At 36.5% G+C, this 23,904-nt stretch overlaps 1 protein-coding gene across 1 annotated transcript in view; it reads left to right on the top strand.

Moving 5' to 3' along the window:
* Positions 1–23,904, top strand: part of PARD3 (par-3 family cell polarity regulator) — a 550,937-nt gene that overhangs the window by 333,518 nt on the left and 193,515 nt on the right. Inside the window, exons 19-20 of the mRNA XM_047066308.1 lie at positions 4,782–5,009; positions 18,960–19,191. Of these exons, the coding sequence (XP_046922264.1) occupies positions 4,782–5,009; positions 18,960–19,191 (460 nt within the window). The remainder of the gene's footprint in view (positions 1–4,781; positions 5,010–18,959; positions 19,192–23,904) is intronic.

Below are 23,904 nucleotides of genomic sequence, written 5' to 3'. Positions count from 1 at the left end.
CTCCAACTTTGGCTCAGGTCATGATCTCATGGTTTTTGAGTTCAAGCCCCACATCAGGCTCTGTGCTGACAGTTCAGAGCCTGGAGCCTGCTTTGGATTCTGTGTCTCCCTCTCTCTCTGCCCCTCCCATGCTCATGCTCTCTCTCTCTCTCTGCCTGTCTCAGAAATAAATAAGCATTAAAAAATAATAATAATGAAGTTTAAAATGCTGCCATTGTGTAGAATCAATGGATTATATTGAACTGGGTTTTTCATTATATTAGATTTTACTTTTTATGTTATATTATGAAAATAATCACAGGAAAGTCTTCATGTATAATTAAAGTAATGTATTTTGTACAATGGCACATTTATGATTTATTGTTATACGTTTGGAATAGTGTTTTAATTATTCTAGATCCAGTATGATGTAGTCATATCACTTAGCACTAATTAGCTTCAATTCACCTTTTTGACCTGCAGTAGTAATTAATTTTAGCCTTAAAAAATATGTATCTATATACATGTGTAAAGATTATTGTGGACATGGTTGAAGTTTTCATGTTCTGTAGAGTAAAAAGATAGATTGTGAAAATTACATCCAATAAATCATAGGATTAACTATAGTGGAAGGCAATTAACTATAGCCTCAGCCCTTATTATGTAGTTATTTCTCTGATCAAACATAAAATTCACTCAAACTCTGAAACAGGGCTAAAGAAAAACTATTTGATAGTTCATATATGCAAATGAGTAATTAGTTTTGGAGTTAATAACATTCAATACTTTTAAAGAAGTAAGCCCTGTCCAAATTAATGTTCATAAAAACCAACTCACACTGCTCAGGTTAAAGAACATGACTTTATATGCTACACCAGTCAGGTACAGTCAGGAAATTATTTATTTAACTAACTTCCACTAAAAGGAAAAGACCATTATTGCAATTAAAAAAAAAAATAATGATGATATCTAGATATCCAGAGTTTAACTGAAAACGTAAAATAATGTTCATGGAGAGAAGGCAGATTTTATAATCTAATTGAATCTTGTGTTTTTATTGTGTTTTAAAATGTTAGATCCTAGATAAAAAGAGCTTTTTCTTTTTTTCTCCCCCGCCCCCCACTGTGTACAATCTATCTTACCAAAGTAAACTGGAAAAGCTTGTGACAAAAAATTATTGCATAGACACCAAAGTACCTTTTAGTCTATCGGTTTTAAATCTACATGAATAAAATATCTAACAAGGATCTTTTCCACCCTGCAGTATTAGACAGTGAACAGATTTTCAGTTATTTTTCTTTCTTCACTTCACTTGAATTGCTAAGATGATCATGATTTTACAGTTTAGTCCAAAGGTTTTTGGTAGAGTCACAGTGGTATTTTAGCATAGATCATCTGTCTAGCCATAAGCCTTTCATAATGAAAATTGAATTCCATTTCCCTTCGCCCTTGCAAAAGACATCCTCTACTTTTTTTTTTTTTTTTTTTTTGGCAAGTGGGGTATTAGGTAGGAATAGAAAAATAGGCCTAGGGAAAATAGTATGATTATGATTTTCCCCTCTATTTCTGGATTTAAGGATCTGTTATGATATTTGGGGCAGGAGGGGGGGAGGATTTTCTTCATGAAAGAAAAGAGAGAACAAGAATAAGAAGAGAATTGGGTTTCTAACAGTTTAAATTTTTTACTTTTTTACATTTTATGTATTTTTGATAGGCAGAGAGAGACAGAGTACAAGTGGGGGAGGGGCAGAGAGAGAGGAAGACACAGAATCTGAAGCAGGCTCCAGGCTCTGAGCTGTTAGCACAGAGCCCGTCGTGGGGTTCGAACTCACAAACCATGAGATCATGACCTGAGCTGAAGTTGGACACTTAACCCACTGAGGCACCCAGATGCCCCATGGGTTTCTAACAGTTTAATCCTTGAATATAAAAAATAACCAAAGTATCCTAATGACCCAAAAGATTTATAAAGAGCTTTAGAATATTATTTTACAATTAAAAGACGTGTGCGTGTGTGTGTGTAAATAAAACTAATTTTTAGCCCATACCTTATATAAAGACATCTTTAATTTTCACCACTAATAAAGTGCTAAGTTTATAATGTCAGGGGTCTCGGTAGCCCTCATTCAGGGATCTTAAGGTATTATTTAATAAAACTTTCATTAAAGTTTCTTTGACAAATATCATACTTAAATATTTGATATCCTTGTTACAGATAAAAAGTCAGCAAGCTCTTTCTATAAAGGACTGGATGGTGAATAATGTAGGCCTTGCAGACCAGTCTCTGTAGCAATTACTTAGTTCAGATGTGACATGAAAGCAGCCACAGAATACATGCAAACAAATGGATTCTCTGGATTTGGCCCATGGTTTGCTGATCCCTCGTAGGTTCACACATTACAAATTTTGACTTTTTGTATAACTTTTTACTATGAAGATTTTCAACCATACATTAATGTAGATGCAATAATTCATTGATTTCCTGTCTACACAATACACATCATCACGAACATGTTATAATACAGTGTTAAAATTTCAGAGAGAAGAGTAGATAGGTAAGTCCTAAATTATGCTTACAGAATATCTATTGTTTATTTATAGTTTCATCATTTTTTTACCAGATTTGCTTTTGTTTATGTATTTTAATGCATACATACACTTATATATATGTATTTATATGTACATAAATATTTATATGCATTATATATAGATATACATTTATTGTAGTAAATACTCATGCGATTTCTGAAATTCATTATTAAAATGTTTAGTGCTTTGAGTACAGCTAACGTTTTGTGAAGAAAAAAATGATGTTTTTATGAAAATCTTTACATGAAGAATGAAATCTTTATTGGAAAAATATGGATAGATAGATATGAATACACATACATATGTACATACAAATGTCCTATATGCTCCCAATAAAGTGTCAAATATTTGCCTTCTCAGAGTTTATAGAACTCAAATACAACTGGTAGTTATGAAAATTGATATATATGCTTTATTTGGAGAAAGATTTTCCTGGTGGCAATTCTTGAAAGTATAAAGTAAATGTCCCTGCCCACAAGTGATCTTTTCCTATTCTGTTTGACTCCTTGATTTCTTACTCTTTGTTTAGTTCTGGAACCAAATTCATTTTCCTTCTTGTGACATGACTTTTAGGGTATTAGAACATGAACTTGTCAAAAATTATAGTGCCTATCAAGAGAAAAAGTAAGATTGATCATCCTGGGAAGAAACAATTCATGTGAATTTTTGTCATAAAATAATCAAATATATACGATCCTGCACTGAGAAAGTTCAATAAATCATCTTTTTCTTCCAAGCACAATAATTGATGGAATATTATTTCTTCATTAGAATCATCTGTCTGCCTTTCTGCCTATGTTACATTTTTGACATATTTATTCTAAGTTAACAACTGCTACCCCATTGCGAAAATTAGGTGCAAGATGTAAATGAATCTTTAAAAGATAATTCTTGTTTTGACTCTCAGTTTATCTTTTATTCTGTTTTGTACTCTGAGCCATGCAAAGCCCGTGTCATAATTATTTGCCTTCTACGTGATAACATGTCCAGGCTACTCCTTAATTATTGATGAACATATGTGCTTGATGACCCCATGTAGAGAGAAACTACCTGCTCTCTCCTACCTTCTCATTTTTTTGTACCTGTCTTTTTAACAGTCTAAGTGACGAGCTAATTCTAAAACCTGGGTTGCCCAGGCGGTGGTACCAAGCTGGTATTTCAGTCATCGAGAGGCCAACTTCATCTGCCTTTGAGTGCTAGGTCAGGCAGTGATGGATGAGGCTGTCTTTCTTGCTTAAAGAAATCCATTTTGATTGCCTTTTAAAGCTTGGTACTGCTGGTATTCTCTCAGGCCTTCCTGCCCTATATCCTCAAGAAACAGAGCCAACTTGTTAATTCCCTGAGTCCTCCCTTGCCAGTCTAGTGAAATTTTCTTCTTAATTGTGAACTCTTCTTCCTTTTGATCATTGCTTGTTTCACAAGCAGATATCGTTCCCAAGCCTGTAGATGTATGGACTTGTATTCCGCTCTGTGGTCTCTCCTATACTTCTCTCTAGTGAGAGCCCTTATGTAATTTGTTTCTATTCAAATCTTCCATCATTCTCTCCAATAGAACATTAATATTGCCCAGGTTCAGGTTCCTGCCTGTTGCCAGGGTGCCCTAATTATATTGGTGACATGTGGTCTTTTGTGCTCTTTCTACCTACTGAGTTGTGTGAACGTGCAGTACGATGCGGAAGAGATTTCACTGAGATGAAAGTTTAATTTCTACTGTAAATAATCTTAAACTATCAAAAAATGATTTGTTAAGTTATAGAGCTTACTGTTGGTTGCTTACCTTAGCGTTCTCATCAAGTGAGCTCTGGGTTATTCTGCTTCTTTTAGATTATTTACATACTTGGAGCAAATGATTTGACCAAAATTTTATCTCTTGAGCTAAACATGGAGACTAATAACTTAGAGTTTTTCCTAAGAAGATAGAGAAAATAAACCAAATTTAATATATATTTGGGAAAAATTAAAATTAGTTACCATTCCTTTATTATTTTTTTTTTACCATTCCTTTATTTTTATAACATTTCCATCCACACCTTAGAACTCACTGAGTGAATAATTTATTTATGTCCCTGATGTTTTCCGCAATCTGTAGATATTCAGGGATATCAGTTTCACCTCCAATTCTTTTTTTTTTCTTTTTTCTTTCTTTCTTTCTTTTTTTTTTTTTTTTTTACCATTAATTCTAACTAACGTTTTAATTTTTGTAAACCTCCAAGGTTCCCCCAGCAGAGATATAGGACCGTCCCTGGGTCTGAAGAAGTCAAGCTCACTAGAGAGTCTGCAGACAGCAGTCGCTGAGGTGACTTTGAATGGGGATATTCCTTTCCACCGCCCACGGCCACGAATAATCAGAGGAAGGGGATGCAATGAGAGCTTCAGAGCTGCCATTGACAAGTCTTATGATAAACCTGCAGTAGATGATGATGATGAAGGCATGGAGACGTGTAAGTTTATAATTTCTGAAAGAATAGCAGTTACAAACAGCTCTACAGAGCAGCAATTCTTCAAGTATGCTCTAGGGTTCCCCTCCAGGTACCAGAGGGATCAATGAGGACTAAATAATAATAATAATAATAATAATAATAATAATAATAATAATAAGATGTCATTTATCTTTTTACCCTTATTCTCTCACAAGTACACCTTGGGTTTTCTAGAGACAAGTCTTTAGATATTGCAATAGATTGAATGCAGAACAGATAGAAGAATCTGTCTTTCAGCCAGATAGCAAAGACACTTGCTAAAATGTAAAACAGTGCCATTGTTTTCATTCATTGTCTTTGGAAAATACAGTCCTTGTTTTATGAAAACATAATTTCTGTTAACCTTTAATTTTGTTTTTTATAAAGTAACTAATATTTTTAAATCTTCTCAGTCTTAGATCAGTAAATACTGTTACAGATAATCCACATAAAAATTATTTTGAGTCCTTAATAATTTTTAGGAGTTTAAAGCTATCCTAAGACCAAAATGTTTGAAAACCACTGCTATAATGTGATCTCTCCAGCAAATATATGTAATAATCTATGATTTTGAAAACCTATTCTTTTTTATGAATTACTCTTGCTTTCCTTGATCTGAGCTGGCAAGATATTTGTATATGTGTGTATTTGAAAATTGCAAAATATTTTAAGGCAAGATTGTTGAAAGTCAAAGGCTAATATAAATGAGCAGTATGTTTTCCATAGACTATTGAGAAAAAAGTAGCATTTATATTAACACGTTTCAGGGAGCTATCTTTATAATTAAACATTCATGGCATAAAAATAACTGTTCGTTTTAAAAATCAGGAAAATATCTTTAGTAGTATATTTACTTAAAAGGGAAAAGACTTAAGAATCCTAATGGTAAAAACTGTTGGTTAGTGTACATTGTTCATAATTACTACTTTATACTTTTGGTCTTTAACTTCAAACATGACTCTATGCATCTATCCATTGTTAGAAAAGTTAGAGATACCACGCACAAAAGTTCAAGCAGAAACCAGAGATAATTTAAGTGGATTGTAATTTACTTGAAATTTAACTGTTGGGTGAACTGCTTCTGTCACAAATGCCTAAGGAAGATTGTGGTGGGGAAGAAAATGATTTTTAAATAAAAATCATATTCAGAAGAGATTTATATATTTTTTAAATGTTTATTTATTTTTGAGAGAAAGAGCACAAGCGGGAGAGGGGCAGAGAGAGAGGGAGACACAGAATCCGAAGCAGGCTCCAGTCTCTGAGCTGTCAGCACAGAGCCCAACGTGGTGCTTAAAGCCACGAAACATGAGATCATGACCTGAGCTGAAGTCAGACGCTTAACCGACTGAGCCACCCAGGTGCCCCACATTCTGAGGAGGTTTAAAGCAAAATTAGGTAGTTTTTGCCTATTGCACATATAATGTGTTTGGAAAGATGGATACTGTGGCCATGATGTAGCACGCCAAGCAAAACTCGGGGAGAGGACGGCTATACCCCACTGCGCCTTTCCGACCCTTTACCTAATTCCTCATCTGAATTGGAGTTTTTTCACTCCATCCAGTCATTGATTTCAAATGTATACAGCCTATTCTTGCCAGATGAAGAACATATTTACTATTTTTGCTGCCAAGTCTGGGCTCCAAGATCCTGAGTCCTACGAGCTTTCCACCCTTTTAAGTTTTTCCCCACTGTCTCTGTGGTTCCTTTCCATCCTAACCAATATCATTTGTGCAGCCCTCCTATGGTAGCATCGTGCCTCAGTGTGTCCTGGGGGTGTATTTAATAAGAGATATAGTACTTTGAACCTTCAATGTTTTTTTTAAGCTTCTACAATATATGATGGTTTTGAACTTTTTCCTTGTTCTGGTTAAAATGTTTAAATTCCCTCATAAAATGTAATTTTCTCATATATAACACTCATTTCAAATGCATCAGGAGATGAAATATATCTCAATATAAGACATGTTTTTAATTGTAATGGGGACAGCCTTCAGAGTTTCTCACCAGTGTAGATAGGGATCTAAATTTGTCCCTATATAAAATTTAGTTTCCTTTTCTAATTTGAAATAACTGATTTAACTACATTATGTTACAACTTTTCATTCAGCAAATAGACAAATTATGTTTTATAAACCAAAGCTGAAGTTCTGGACAAGAGAAAGAGTCTTGTGAATGTGTGTACCTACAACCAGAGTGCTGTGTTTTCCAAAAGTCCTGATTTAGAATTTTTCCCCCAGACCGGTCTGTTGAAATCTGGATACCAAAAAAAAAAAAAAAAAAAAAAACACAGAAAAGAAAAAAAGGCAGCTGTTGTACATTTCAAACTTTTGCAATGTGAGCTGTTGAGACCCTGCCAGTGAGTTACAGCAGGCACTGAACTGGAATTCAGGCCACTTGAGTCCTTGTCCACGTTTTTCTGATGAATTTGGGATTCTGGTCAAACTACCCAAAAGGCTTGAGCATTAAGTTCCTCGTTGTAAAACTGAAGATTTGGACAATGGGGTCATGGATTTTTCAAACTGTGCATTGTGACGCCTGGTCAGGAGGGGAGGCTCTGTGGTTTTGGAGGGGTCCAGAAGTCAGGGGGAGGCTGAGTAGCAGGGACTCTGCAGAGCCACCGGCTTTACCCTTTACCCTGCTGTCCCCACTCTGTTGCCTCAACTCTTGTGGGTTTTTCAAGTCACTTTTATTACATTGTGGTTCTCTGTAAATGTTAATATTAGAAAAGGGTAGTTTGCAATGTTTTTAGAAAAGCCTTGAAAATCTCTGGTTCAGATGATTTAGATGGTTTCTGAGGTCCTTTCTAGTTGTAACATTCCATGATTTTGTGTACCTGTTCATTTACCTATCTAACTCCTGCCTGCTAGGCTCTCTCACCTTCTATAGGGTCCACAAAAGACGACATCACCTTGACTGTTTTATTCCTGTGTAACTAAGCACAGGGTCTGGCAAATCACAGGACTCTGAATATTCGTGACATCAATAAGTGAGCTCCTGCTTAGCTAGCACCATTGTGTGCATGTGGAGAGAAGGGGGGAGAGACTTTCAGTATGCAGTAAGATGGATGGTGGTGTCATTTCATCATTCCTGTTTGTTTTCCACACTGAGCCTGCATGTACTAGACCTTTGATGCCTAAGCAAAGTCTAAACAAAAGTCCCTCAGGTCTGGTGTTACTGCTGGTGATCATTAGGCACCTTTACATATGACTGGATATGAAAAGGTGTTCTATGGCTCCAGTTGTGAGAAAGACCAGCTCAGTTAGCTCTTCCTTTGTTTCCCTAAACACCGTCCTTTTCAGAGTCTGGCTTCTGGATTCTCAAGGCCTGGTCTGCGTACTTCCTGTCCTTATGGCTTCCCAGGATCCACCTTCTTGTTTCTGGTTGTCCTCCACATCCTTGCTGTTGAGCGCGCTGTCCCTCATTGCCAGGGAGTCTAGTATCCCGCCATTGTCTGTGCTCCGTGGGATTCTAGCAGAGGGTGCTTTCTTGTGCTGTGGTATGACTCCATCACAGCCACCGGGGGAGATGAACATGCCCTTTCACTATGGAACATTGCTCTGAAAAGAGGACCACTGACCTGACAGACAGTCCCTTTGTTACTCTATTGGTGTGCCTGAGATGTGTGGAGATGGAGGGTGAGCTGCTGTTGGAAGGCTGTGGGTCAAGGCCCGTGGTCAGGACAGACGGCTCCTGGGTTGCCATAGTTGGATTAAAGCACTGCCCCAGTCTCCTATTATCAACCCCAAGTTATCCCTTTTCTTCTTCACAAGTAAGATGCTTAGGCATAGGCATGGTTGGTTGCTCTTGTCAGTTGGGTTGAGCATCCCCCTGGTGAATATATTTTATGGCTCAGAACAGGCTTGCCTCTTCTCAGCAGTGTCGAAATCATGGCATGGGCACAACAATGGGGGCCAAGAGACTGGGGCGGCCTCCATGTGGTATCTGGTATCTGTCATCTTCTGTAACACTTACGTTCTTCCTGTGGAGATGGCAGAAGCCAGCGTTTTTGTCTCTCATTTAATCCATCTGGCCTTACCATGTTGTGTGTGTCTGTCTGGATCGAGATGGAGCTTTGTATTCTGGGACCCATTATCTCCGAGGCCCTACCTGTGCTTGACAGGTCAGGGCATCTACAATCTGCTCCCTTTTCTATGCAAATTACATACCCAGCCTGGATCTCAGCAAGTGGCTTCTGCATCCCCCATAATAAATCAGTTTCTGTTGCTACCAAGAAAATACATGCAATAACATTGCTTTGTTTTCTTTTTGAAAAATATATGCCCCCCCCCCTTTTTTTTCCTGTTAAAAGTTGCCAAATTGTAAGTCTTCCTATCAGTACAGTAACAGCTTTTTGTTAGGGTCAGGAAGTGAAACACAATGAAATCAAATACTGTCTTATTAATTGTACCTATTGATTTTAAGATAGATGCAGTTTGTAATTTTAAACGTGAAAACTACATGCCTTGGAACAGACAAGCCATGGTAGACAAATTGCTTTTGAGTAGCTCGCCCACTTTTCTTATAGCACTCTTCTCAGGAGATAAAAAAGGACATTGCTCTAAAATATACATAACTTAGGCTAGCCATAGGAGATTTGAAGAAGGTAAATTTATGGTAGTAAATCAGCTAAGATGAGAGATTCTAGGGTAATTTTTTTTTGCTTATTAGTTATAAAACAGTATGTTGCATTTGATATCTTCAATTTTCTACCATCAGCATTCCACACACGGCTAGCCACTTTCATCACTAGTTATTTGAGCAAAATATGCAAACTAGGCCTAATTTTATCTTAAGCAAAACCCATTAGAAAATAGAAAATCTGTGACAAAATTCAGGATAGGGGTTTCAAAGAGTACTTTGTAAAAGATTTCCTATTTGATTAATATATACAATTGGATGCTGATCTCTAAAAATTTTTGTTCTGAAATGCTAGGAACAGGAATAGCCTGTCCCAGCCTTTAAGCCAATTTGTATACTTAAATATCACCTGCAATTGAAGAGAAGGAGCTTTTATTAATTTTAGGAAGTTTCTCAATGCAGTATGGCTGTAAGCATGTGAAGTAGCCAAAGCTATTCCTCACATTTCTTTCCATAGGGGAAAATTAACTTAAGCTAAAAGTACAATGAAAAGTCACATAGGAAGTGTTTGAATTATAGAATCCTCATTTCAAACACTTTTTGATAAGGAAAAAGTATTTAAATAGTTGACCAAGAGCATACTTGGGAAACTGAATCATAGAGTACATACTTCCTGATTCATAGTCCTGTGATTTTTTAGAAGGTTAAACTTCCAAATGGGAAAGCCCCTCACACTGAAACTACTTTAAAGTATTTAAGTGTGTGTTAATGAGTTGTGGCACCTAAAATCTGATTTTTAGGCTATAAGGTCCTGCGGGGCACAGGGTAGTCCAACCCAGTGGATAAACCAATACTTAAGAAGTAATGTGGTTAAGGGTCATTGTAACGCACAGGTTACCATGGCACCAAAAGTTGGGCTCCCCACTTAGCCTACGTGGCATTAGAGCAGATAGGTAGGTAGGGGGGAGACGGCTTCCCAGACAAGGTATTGGTAGAGATAACTGCCATTGCTTGAGTGGTCTACACCTGCAATGCATAAGGAGTATATGAAACATCATGAGCAGTGACCTTTCCTGGATTGCCCTAGTTGGATTAAGGTTGATGTATATAGTGCAGGTGGCAGCATAATGAGGAATGAGATTTAGGATGAAAATGGAAAACAGATCACAACCTTGTTTAAATTATTTGCATTTTATACTAAGGACCTTAAAGAACATTTGAAGAATTTCAACTAAGAGTAGGAGCACTGGGGTTGTAGGATAGAGGATGGTTATCAGGGATGGGATGGTAAGTAGCAGTGTCAGTGGCAAGAAAATCAGTTATATGTCAGTAATGAAATAATCCAGGTGAGTAATGATGCTTGGCAATGCCAGAGAAAAGTAAGAAAATGCGTTTACACGCTTAGCATTTCACACAGAAAGATGGATGGTGATGATGTGATTTTTTTCTCATTAGCACTTCCAGGCTCTGAAACTTAGAATCATCATCATACTGTGTAATCACTCCATTACCAAGCTTTCTTAATTTTTCCCCATGAAATCTACTAATTTCACTCCGTCTGTTCAATCTAACTGAAATCCTCATTATTTAATATCTGAAATTATTGTTAGGATCTTCTAATTGGTCATGCTGTCTCTAGATTTGCTGAGTAAACTCTGTAATCACATTCTTATTCTCCAAGTACTTCAAGCTTCCATGCTCATTCTTGTCCAGACCATGCACTCTCCACGAAGTGTATCTTCTTACTATCCTTGACTTTGCCCCTGCCTTCAAATGTGTACATTAGACTATCTTACTTCTTCAGGAAACTGTTTCCCAAGCAATCTAGTCTTCCCTTGACTTTCTAAAGCCCTGATTTTACAGAATGTCTCTGAGACTTTTTACTGTAAAGCATTTTTTTAGCATCAAGAAATTTTTGTGGATTCCCCAATATGGATTGGTTGGTAGTTAAGAACACTGGCTTTTGAGGGACAGTCATTTTGATTTCTCAATAAATAGCAAAATAGAGCATTGTTAGCCATTTACTACTTTATCACATTTGTACATTGTTGTGTTATTTATTTTGTATTTTGTCACACACACACACACACACACACACACACACACACTTAAGAGAGCAGTGACCTGGAATCTCTTTCTTTGACACTGTAAATAATTTTCTATGTATTGTTAAAATATACAGTTGACACAAAGCTCACTCCTTGATTAAAAGTAAAATTTTTAGTGGAAGTTCCAACAGAATTGTGAGTGCTGCCATTTTGGTTGTGTAGCTAATCCATTCAGTCTGTTGAAAGGAAAGCCTGGAGCTTCACTGTACATTGTCCCCATGGAGAGGAAGCAGTATCCACTGTGGACCATCATTTGAATGTAAAAATCAATTAGATGCCAAAAGGAAATGTGCAAGGTTCAGAAAATTGAGGGTACGACCCTCATTGTACTTATTCTGTAGCATTCTCTCGGGAAGAGAAGGATAATGGAGGTGACATTCTACCAGTATCTTCAGGAGCATTTTACCTGTTTCATTTGGAGGGATGATTAAAGAGAAGTTTAGAATATAAAGTAGAAGCAAAGAATGGTTTTTAGTATAAATCTTAAATTCTTTGGAAGAGCGATCTTAATGGTTTTTACCCTTCTACCCACTCCTCACTCCAACATAAACAGAGCTGTTTTTGTTTGTTTGTTTGTTTAATGAAATGAATATATATATAGAATATAGCACTTTTGGAATCATCTATTTACTATTTGAATTGTCTCCCAGTTGCTGAAAGCACTTCTCTGATACCACTTTTGAATGTCACATGATTCCTTCATCTGTCTTCACGGTCATATTCTTGGTTCTTCATCATGTCAGTTATTATTCCCACCCCACTTTTGAGTATGAAAGCTTCTTAATTCTTCATGTTTCATTCTTCATGCCAGCTTTTTTTTTAAACATTCTGAAAAAGCTAAGTTTTTCCATTGCCAAGAGCTCATCATTCTAATGTTAAAAGTCAGAGTCCAGAAAAGCAGATCCTGTTATTCGACACCATCTGTATCACTAGCTGTTCATTTTCCACATCTTTCTTCCTTTCCAAAGTCAAAATATTCAACTTAAATAAGAAACAGAAATAATATTTATATCCCCAAAGTTCTTGAATCCTGTGTAGGACTTTGCAGTGCCTGGGAGTCTGACAGTCCTCAATTTATTTTTATTATATTTGCTTTTGTTTTGTTACCTAAGATTAATCCATAGAAGTTGGTAGGGGTCAGTGGATTTGCTAAGTCCAGTGAAATTTTCCAATTACTAATGTCTTATTGTAACTTACTCATTTTAAGTTTTAAGAAGATAGATTCTGAAGACTTAGTCATACTGTGTGCAATAATTCCATTTAATTTTTTGTCTTCTAAAATAAATTTTAAATTAAGAGTATGTGATCCTATCATTAGGTATTTCTAATACCTACAGTAGTCCTTCTTAAATGGAGAGCAGTAAAGGATAGTTTTTCATGTGATTGGCTGTTTATTCAATCATTCTGTCATTCACTCAACAAATACTTAATGATGCTTCTTTGAGCTGTGCCCTCAGAGGAAAGAACTTATTTACTGATGATTAAGAAGTAATATTATCATTTTCATTTTGTATTTCTCTGCTTCTATCTATTGAACAATTTATTTGTCTCTAGTAGGAAGTCTGAACAAATCATTTAATTCTAGCAAAGTTGTCACAGCTACCCAGCTCTACATTAACTGCTAACTCTTACACTTGTGATAGACTGTAGATACTCCACAGCTGCTCTAAAGTTTGATTTACACAATGTACCTATTAGGATGCTTTCAGCTGCGTTTAGTAGAAAATCCAACGCAGACCAGCTCTAACCATGAGGAAATGCACTGTCTTCATTGCTGAGCTCTGGAGTTGGGCAGCTTTGGAGACTACTGATTTCATAGCCCAGTGGTATTAGCAAAGATCCAACATCTTCCTGCCCTTTTGGCTGCAATATCCACAACTCAGATTATCCAGAGGGTAATTGCAAGGCCCAGAGACCTTTTACTTTCCTGTCCATATCCAACAGAGGGGAGTGAGCCATCTCCCCAAACATGGCTGATGGGGCCATTCTTGGACTAGTAACACTGGTCCATTAAATCAAGCAGCAGGCACCCATAGGTTGGTATATTACTGAGTTAACCCCTTGGAGCTAGATTGCATTCCTGAACACGATCAGAGTTCTATTAGGAAAGAGAAAGGGGGAATGTATTGTGGATAAGCAACCCACAGAGATCATTACAGTATCAACAGTAGCATTGCTTCTCAATGGGGGAGAAAAGACTCTCATGACCATGTAATTTAGAGTCAATTTTTGACAGTAAAATGTTTGTGATAACTAGATAGAAGTGTTTATTTATGGCATGAGCTGCAGAACTTTGAGTTTCAATTGAAACCTAAAGTCATTTTCTCCATAATCATTAACATATAAGTGCCCAATCTTTTCCAAACTTCTTGGTGACCCAGTCCTAACATGATACCTTGCAGAATTAAGTAGCTTAATTTGTAACATGGACTAGAATTTTAATTGAGCTGCATTTGCATCTGTTGAAAACATGGTAATTAGGTGTGTTTTAATTGCAGAATGACTATGCTGCATTAAAGAGACATAAGCATCTTCACATTATACCTTCTTAAAGGAAAAACCTAACAGTATCTGCCTTTATAAATAATCACGTGGCACACTTCAGTGTATGGAGCAGGATAAAATAGACAGAAATGTTAGGCAAAAATAGAAATTTCTATTTGTTTGGAAGAAGATAATCATCTTCCCTTGTGTAGGCTATCTGCAAAATGAAATCAAATAATCTTTAAAGATGAGCACAATTCAAGAGAAAAAAATGTAAAACACAGCATTTAAAATAGATTATCTAAATATAAGTTTATAATTAGTTCTTGCATTGTAATTTAGTGTAGGAACACAATAGATCAAGCCACTTACTTCTAATATATTATCAGTACTTTTCTTACTTAAAAAAATATTTATATGAATTTTTTTGTGGTTTCCTTTAAGTTTAAGGGAATAAAAATATTTTATGTACTTTATTATAAAGGTAATATTACTAAATGTACAAACATTGGCTGCAAAAATTTTAAAAATAACCCAATCAGTGTATCTGTGACCTTGAATATACATAGTTTAAAAAATTAAAGATGCCTAACCAATTTATTTAAGCTTTGGGTAATCACCATAATTCTGCATAGGTATAGGGCAAAGTGAGAGATACTTATTTTTTTCTATCAAATAATTTTAGAGTTCGAAGCATATATACTACGATACTCTAAAAGAACATCTTATGTTTGTACATATGAAGCCACATATTGCTAAATATTTTTAATTAGTTGGCATTCAAAGGGATTAGTTAAATCAGTACACCCCCAGAAGAGTTTCTGTGATAATGTATTATCTAAATTAGAATGTTCAGAATAAGCATAAAGAATTCTCAAATGTGCAAGTATCATTTTAAAACAGTCCACTTGCTTGGGGCAGGAAACTGAATTAGGATTTTTGATTTTATAAAATGAGGTTACAAAACCCGAAGTTAATAAATAATTTAATACTAATTTTCTCTGTTTCACCCAATTTAGAAAATAAGTGGTATTGCATACACCAGAAAATTATTGTGCCTATGAAAAGAATTGGCAACCAATATGACTTCAGCATATAGTCAGTTGTGAAGGCACTGCCTTTATTCTATTACCGAGCCAAGAGCCGACATATGCCCTTGTACTTCTGCCAAAACTATTAGGCAGAAAACTAGCAGAACCACTACTGATACTTCCATTCATGATTTATGATAATGGTTGCTGTGGAAGACTAAGTCATTTACATTTATTGAGCTCATTTTTTGTTTATAGTTTCAGATATTGTAGAGGGTTATAAAATCCATTAGACAATCCGTATAGCACTAACAGTAATCACATGAAAAATAGTACAAACTGATTAGAGCAAAACCAAGTCTAGTGGGCCTTCCCGACATTGCCGTAGTTGGGGTGTGGCTAGTTTTGTCAGGCTTGATCGGAGGAAAATAGGTATTGTTCTGCAACTCGAAGAACAGTGATACCCAGAGACTGGAGAAAACTTCAGTTGGGATAAAGTCATGAGTCAGGTTTACTGGTAGTCTTTCATCTGAACCACCTCTTATGAGCAGCTGCTCTCTGCCAGGCAGTCCTCATTTTAGAAGAAGTTATAGAATGAGAGGCAGACTTGTAATCATGTCAGATGGGAAGTACAATAATAAAAGTTTGTACAAAGAGTTATGCAAGTATGCATAAAAGGAGTTTTGGATGTTAGGAATTTTAGAAAATTCACTAGCACCCATTTATCTTTGTTGAGTATACCAATAAACTTGGGTTTTATAGTTCCTGAGAACTTCTGAGAATTGTTTGATAATGGTTTGGACGATTATCTCAAAGTTAAGGCCACACCTGTTTCCCAAAGGGTTGAAACAGCAGTTGGCAATCAGGTACAACAGAGCCAAGTGTAAGGGTGTGTGACAAGATGCTTTAAGCCTGCTAAAGTTATATTTATATTCTCTTGGGAGAGTCACATTTGGAAAGGCTGCATATAATCAGCAAGTCATTGGGCTAATTGACCAGGATATTCTTTCCCTGCTCTGTGTAGACCAAAACAATTACAGCCTTAACTCAGCATTTATTTGTAAGGCTACTGAAAGCATACTGTAAATAGAGCATACTGAAATACTGTAAAGTATTAACTAGCAATGCCCATCTGAAAGTTGTAATTGGCATCCTTTATCAAATCTGTACCATTCCCATTTATATATTAATTAACCAACAGGAAGAAAAGCAAATAAAAAAAAATTACCAATGTCCTTTGGAGCAGGAGAATGGTTCACAATTCAGATAACCCAGTGCAGAAGGAGGCAGACCTTTCTAAAATCAGTTTCATGGTTGCTAATCAGTCCTAGAGTTTGTGAACGTTTGATCTAGGTTCTTGATTGATTTCATCAACATGAGGCGCAAGTCACAGCATTAAATGAATACACAGGATTGACAATAGGTTTCTGAAATACTATGCTGACTGCTGGAATTATCTTCTGGACAGACTGTGTAGTGAGTGGGTGATAGATGACCTCGACATGTGTTGTATGAAGCATGGAATTGAGCAATCACAAACAGAGCTGATGAAAGAAATGCATGAAAGTCTTGCTGAAGTACAACTGTATGGGACATGAGACTAGGAAGAGCCCCAGAGTGGGACTGTGCTGGTCCCAAACCTTTCTGTTTCCTCAGCAAGAAATGGAAGATGTTGGTCTAAATGACCTCTAAAGTACCTTCCAGATTTAGACATGGTGATGCTTTTATTCTTTAGCTGTACTAAGGCATGACCTGCTGGGATGAGAAATATGTTGGCTCATGTTTTTTTGTTTGTTTTTTTTTTAATTTTTTATGTTTATATTTATTTTTGAGAGAGAGACAGAACACGAGCAGGGGAGGGGCAGGGAGAGAGAGGAGACACAGAATCTGAAGCAGGCTCCAGGTTCTGAGCTGTCAGCACAGAGCCTGACACAGAGCTTGAACTCACCAACTACGAGATCATGACCTGAGCCAAAGTCAGCGTTTCACCCACTGCACCACCCATGTGCCCCTGTTGGCTCATGGCTAACTAAATGTGTTAACAAAAGGAATTGGACACTTTTTTTTTTTTTTTTGGTATTATCCTAAGTAGCTTTGGCATTTAAAAAAAAAAAAAAAACTTTATTACTTTGCAGTGGTCATGCCATTATTGATAGTCACTTCTCAGATTTGTGATGGTTTAATAGCAGAATACTGAGTTTGTTTTAACTGGTCTTATTATACTTTCATATTGTCTATTACTAACTGAATTGTCCCTTTGTGGTGGAGAAGCTAGACTTCGTGAATTTCACTTGAAGATACATTTACTTGTCTTAGAGGTCAGTTCTTTGTGAAATATTGAGAAGAGGCTTAACTGTTCTATTTGTTTCTGTGTTAGAAGAAGCTCAAAAACATTGATTCACATTTTATTTGTTGATGTATGAGAATAAAATGACCTCAGAAGTCAAGGGGCAATCTGAATCCCCAATCATTGTTATGATATTTGGAAGAAAATCTTAGGCAACCAATCTCAGAAAAGATTTATGATAGTGGCTGTTAGTATATACATTTATTGTTTTTTAATAGAGAAATTCTCAAAATTCTTTTGCTAGGTGGAAACCTACTCTTGTTTTCTTGTCATTCTTTCAAATTAAAAGGTTTAGGGTAGCAGGATGCCTGGCTGGCTCAGTCAGTACAGGATGTGACTCTCAATATCAGGGTCATGAGTTCAAACCCCATGTTGGGCATGGAGCCTTCTTAAAATAAATTAAAAAAAAAAAAGTTTGGGGTATTGAAGTTCCCTTGGACCATACGCTTATTAAGTGCTGGTTCAAAGAGTGGAATATTATTATCACTAAGTAAATTTTGTATCTGCAAACTTCAGGGGAGTGTGAGGTTATTGATTTACACATTTTCCTGACTTTACCCACCTTTGTAGATGGACATGAAGAGTTATTTAGGATTAGAAGATATAATTGCATTTGCTTATGATGTTGACCTTATTTGATGACAATATAAGGAGAAGCTCCAGAAACTGTAAAGATCAGTCTTCTCTGTTCAGAAATCACAAACGGACACATTTGGGAGCCTGAAGAAAGAAGTCTTTGTGCTGAAATTGGTGTGCTTACTAGTGAATGGCACAGTTTCACAAATTAATGAGGGGCCAGATTAGATCTACCTTATCTGTCCCCATGAGGAAAGGAAGCACTTGAGGAACTGCTTGTTTTCTTTGCATTTTGCAAATCCAGACCACAGGACCCAGAGGGGTCTATGCTGTGTGACAAGGGCCTACTAATCCCTCTAGCTTGCATGCTGCATATCAAGGAGGAGGTTACCCCAAGTGAATCAGCATCTGGCCAGAAGCGGCTTCTCTCTTTCTGTTGGCACATGATCTTCACATAGGAATACCCTGTGCATGGTAATCATCCACATCACATGTTCTGTTCTCATTCTCCTCACAAGCCAATAGCATAAGGGCGCCTGGCTGGCTCAGCTGGAAGAGCATGTGACACTTGATCTTGGGGGTAGTGAGTTCGAGCCTGTGAGTTGGGTGTAGAGATTATTTCAATAAATAAAAAGTGAAAAAAAAAAAAAGTAAATAGCATTGCAGTCCAGGTTGATAGCAGGCTGTACAGCAGTAGAAAATGTGGGAAAGCAATATCTTCCCATGTATTTTAGCTTCCTTCTCTTTGTTCTTTTGGTTCACTGTATTCCTTATCCTTGTTTGTGTGTTTGTTTGTTTCTCTTCCAAGTGGAAGAAGACACAGAAGAAAGTTCAAGATCAGGGAGAGAGTCCGTATCCACTGCCAGTGATCAGCCTTCGCATTCTTTGGAGAGACATATGAATGGAAACCAAGAGAAAGGCGATAAGATGGATAGGAGAAAAGATAAAGCTGGAAAAGAGAAGAAGAAAGATAGAGACAAGGATAAAGACAAAATGAAAGCCAAGAAGGGCATGCTGAAGGGCTTGGGAGACATGTTCAGGTAAGTCTTCAACAACCCAAAACAGATGGTCGTTAAACATACGTGAGTGTGAGGTTAATACTAAATTTGAGAAGCACAGACTTGCAGACATTATCTCTGAGGTCCACCACAAATCTTTTCTCATTTTCAGTCTTCGCTATTATACTTGTAATTTGTACAGAATTTTGCTTTAGTTATTTCAGACCGTTTTAGCAGCCTTAAAGATGAGATCTTGCCAACCATGTAAATAACTGTTGAAAGGAAGAAAGGACAAGTCTTCATTTTAGCTATGCAGAAGAGTAAAAGCCCCATGGAGACAAAGGGCTATTAAAGCAGTGTTTGTTCTTTTGTGTGTGTGAACAATGGTTCATTATTTAAATTTAACATAGAACTCAAGTTAGTGGTAGCATTTAAAGGTTCATTAATAACAAGTCTAATAAAAAATGTTGCAAATAGAGCTTCAATTAAGCTGTGTTGATTAATTTAATACTTATTACTTCAGTCTGTAAAGATTTCATTAAATGTAGTCTCTGGCTGTTTCCTGACAGTTGTTTTTGTGTCCCTAAATTATACTCTGGGATTACTTAGCATATCGTTTTTTTTACAAATCATTGTTACACAGTAAAAGTGACAAGTTGTTCAGAAGTTGTACTGAAACTCTCCCATAAATGTTCATCTAAGGTGATTTATAATATTCAGGCATTTAATGTTAAATATAAAGATTGCTTGATTGTTCCATAAATTAAGCCCCTAAACATATCAAGATGATGGTTTGAAATTGAAAACATACAGCAGAGCCACTTGACTCTTCAAAAAGCAGTTACCCTGTATTAGGAATCCCTTCCTTTTAACTTTTTTTAATTGCAAAATGGGAACAAGAATTTTTATTTTCATGGAATTTCTTGATTTATGATCCTGAGGTTGACCTCAATAACTCAAGGAGTTAAAGATATGTCAAGCCTGCAAAGTTGAGGACTCAGGGCACAGCCTGCAGGCCACACCACACAACAGATGTGCTCTGTACACGTCTGATTAAATCGAGTGCCTGAAAGAAGTAACTATAGAGGTAGGTAACACAAAGCCTGGGCTGTTAGCCACATTAGCTTTAATCTAAATACAATGAGATTTCCATCTCCGATGCTTCAGGACACTGGGGTTCTCATAGTTTTACATTAGAGTTTTTCTTGTTTATATACTACTCCTGAATGTGTTTTCAGTCAGATCATCTTTCTTCATTATATTCCATGTCCAAGAATACTTACAGAATGAAATTGCTGTAACTACCACTTTATTTCAGTTTCTATGTTAGCCAGGGAGTGTTTCCTTTCGTATATGCAAACTGACGGCTCCGAAGCTGGCCCCTACCTAATGCACAGACAGAAGGCCATTGCCCATCCTTTAAAATTTAAGGAATATATGTTACTGTCTTCTTTAAATGAGAGAATACGAAAGGGGAGGGTATCTCCCCGAGACTTACACATTCAACAAGAAGTGCAGTCTCATCCAAGTGCCCTCCTGAAGTCTCACTGAAAGCCAATGGCTTGTCAGCCAAAAGTTCATCAGCCAACAGTTCCACTGTTCTTCTTGTGGAATAAAAAATAAGAAAATTTCTGGTTTGTTTTTATAAAATATGTTATAAATTATTTCATTACAAATTGTTTTTTTCTGTAACTTACAACTCCAGAATAAGAGAGGCCATTTGGTAGATGTTTTCCTTTTGCGGCCAGAGGAGTGGAGAGTGTGAGGGCCTGGGGACATGTATGTTTCAAAGAGATCTTGACTAGTAACCCAACAACCACCTTTTTGCTAAAAGTTCTGTAAAATACTATATGATGTTTTCTCTAGATCAAATTCTGTACATTATACCTGCAACCTGTAGTGAGAGCCAGCTTTGTGATTAAGAAGTTGACCCATTTGTAATTTCAAAGGCCTGCATATTTCCAAAAACCAACTTCTCTGGTTAGGTACAGGAGCTAAAGGTTTTTTTTGTTTGTTTAATTTGTTTTTTGTTTTACTAAAAAATAAGCTTGTATTCTCCCAGTGTTTAAGAGTAGCTATTAAAGAAAATCACTATATTCATACCTTTCTGGGAACGTAGAATCAATGGTTTGCTAGAATCCACCCATGTTGGCTTGTGAGAACCAGTGGCTCAATGTTTAGAAATTCTGCCAAACACAGCCATTATAAAAATTAAGTAAGTTTCATAAAAATCAAAAGCAATACTCAGAATTCACCACTTCCTAATTATGTTATCACATTTTATCATGATCTCTGCTTTCAAGGTTATCTACCCCTTTTGTACTGTCATGGTGCTAACACTTTATGCTGGTGCATAAACAGCTTTCCCCAGCTCCACCTTTACGACATTGTGTTGCCAGTTTAAAATCAGCCATACCATGGAAATGTACGAGTTCCACAAAACAGAGTTACTTCTCCTAGGAGATCAACACACCACCAAGTGAAGAATGGAATATATCTCAAGCAGAGTCTCAGTATCATGTCTGGTTTCCTCGAACATGGCTGTCTTCCATTTGGTTGCAAACCATTGCTTCCATCCTTGGGGAAGTGGCTGAAGCTTGCCAAACACTTCTTCAAAATGCTCTGAGAATAATTTATTAAACATAAAATAAGCTTTTTGTCTGATTGACAATTGGCTCTTAATCCTTCCTTCATACCATTATTTTATGTTCTAATAATTAGAGAAGACTCGTAAAGGATTGTTAGATTTTTCAAAATATTTTGTAACTACCTTCCATACTTATTGAATCCTTTTGAGACTAATACATTCTCAGGTTGATTCTTACATAGAATTTTCTTTTTTAAAATAACATAGGGGAATATAGTCCGGATTTAAAATTAGTCTCTTCCTTTCTTTTTGTTCTCTTAAGAAAATAGCGTGTGATTTCCTTTGCAGTATTGCTTTTAAATAGCTTAAGCAAAATGTGTATGTGCATATACATTTCTTAGAAGAGTTTGTAAGGACTTTCAAGTGCGGCTGCCCACTGTAGGCCTGAAGTACAAAGCAGAGATGTGCGTGTGCATTTGTGTGTTTATTGTTATGATTTTGTTTCTGTTTTTTTGGTTCAGATAACAAAGAAAGAGCTAAGGGGCAGGGACATGAGATACTGGGAGTCTAGCTTTCTAGGCATATAAACTTTTTCTCTTTAGTTGCTTGAAAAAGTAATAATATGTTTTCCTTCAAAAACAGGCTCATGGGCTCTTCTCCCAACCATCTCCCTCCATGGTCCCTGCAAACACACATACTCTATGCCTATCCCTATAAATTGTCTGTGATTTGAGGTCAAATTTGATGAGGGCCAAAAATATGGACCCTATTTTTAAAACGGCACCAGAGGAAACCATGCACATTGAATAAGTACTTTTATCGGGATAAACAGATGTCATGGTTTTCACACACTGAATGGTGGTTCCAAAGATGGTTTAATTATTGATAAACAGCTCTAGTAAAGAACGTTATGAATCATATAAATCAATCTTCTGTTTCTAAATTATGGACTATATGGAGTGCAAAAGCTGTCTTAATGTACGTTTTAAATCGCAAATTCAAATCTATGTGAATTTGCATAACAAATGTAAAGTGTTTTATGTTTGTATGATTCTCTTTATATATGCTACATCTTCTTTTGCACATAAGGACCTCCTGTTGCCTTAATTAAAATGGCTTTGTATCTAAGAAACCTGAGTGTGCTTACTAAAATAGGTAAACATGACTTGTCAATGTAATCATTGTGCAAAGTACAGAGCAGAGGGAAGGTCCAGCATTTTGACTCTTTGTTTATGTTTGATTCTCAGATACTTGGCTATTCAAAATGAATATTTATTCCAAGATATTTTTGAGAATTCTGCAATTCTATGAAATAGTCACTAAAGAGGGAAGGAACCAACTCTGTCCTTTAGAAGGGGCGAGATCTATTATGTGATATTTTATTTTATTTATTTTTTTTTTTAAATTTTTTTTCAACGTTTTTATTTATTTTTGGGACAGAGAGAGACAGAGCATGAACGGGGGAGGGGCAGAGAGAGAGGGAGACACAGAATCGGAAACAGGCTCCAGGCTCTGAGCCATCAGCCCAGAGCCTGACGCGGGGCTCGAACTCCGGGACCGCGAGATCGTGACCTGGCTGAAGTCGGACGCTTAACCGACTGCGCCACCCAGGCGCCCCTATTATGTGATATTTTAAATGTGTTCATTTTTAAAGGAAAGCCACAGCATTGTTCAGCAACATGCTTTTGCCTTAGTTTCCATCTTTAAATGGAAATAATCCACAAGATAATAAAACCCCATATTAGGACAATATTCTCAGATAGTAAGTATGAGAAACTATGTGTTGCCCTTTTTTCCAGCCCTCAAGTACGATTTGATATTGCTTTGCCTGAAAGATTAGACTTGTTATCTTTTGAGTGTCGTGGAATTGTGTGTACGCTAAAACTAAAGGTTCTTAGACTTGACCTTACTCTGTACCGCTTAGATTTATTTTGTGCTTTTGTCCATATGTGAGAGCTGAGAACCTATCACTATGGAAGGCTAAAGCCAAAGTAATGTTGCAATATTACCATTAAAATTGAATCCTCCAATTACGTTTAAAATGATTACCTGTGTCCCTGCAGCATTGTTTTATTCAGTTCTGTTAGAGGAAATCGGTAATTTAGTTTGAAACCTTGTTTGGTTGAAATCAGATACACTGCTCTCTTTCCCCTTTTAGAATATGGTAG

The sequence above is a fragment of the Lynx rufus genome, unplaced genomic scaffold (genome assembly GCF_022079265.1).
Source record: "Lynx rufus isolate CCGP_SWC_20201006 ecotype Redwood Valley unplaced genomic scaffold, mLynRuf1.p SCAF_7, whole genome shotgun sequence".
Taxonomy (NCBI): Eukaryota; Metazoa; Chordata; class Mammalia; order Carnivora; family Felidae; genus Lynx; species Lynx rufus.
Note: the sequence above shows the minus strand (reverse complement) of the source record. Positions and strands in the feature narration are given on the sequence as shown.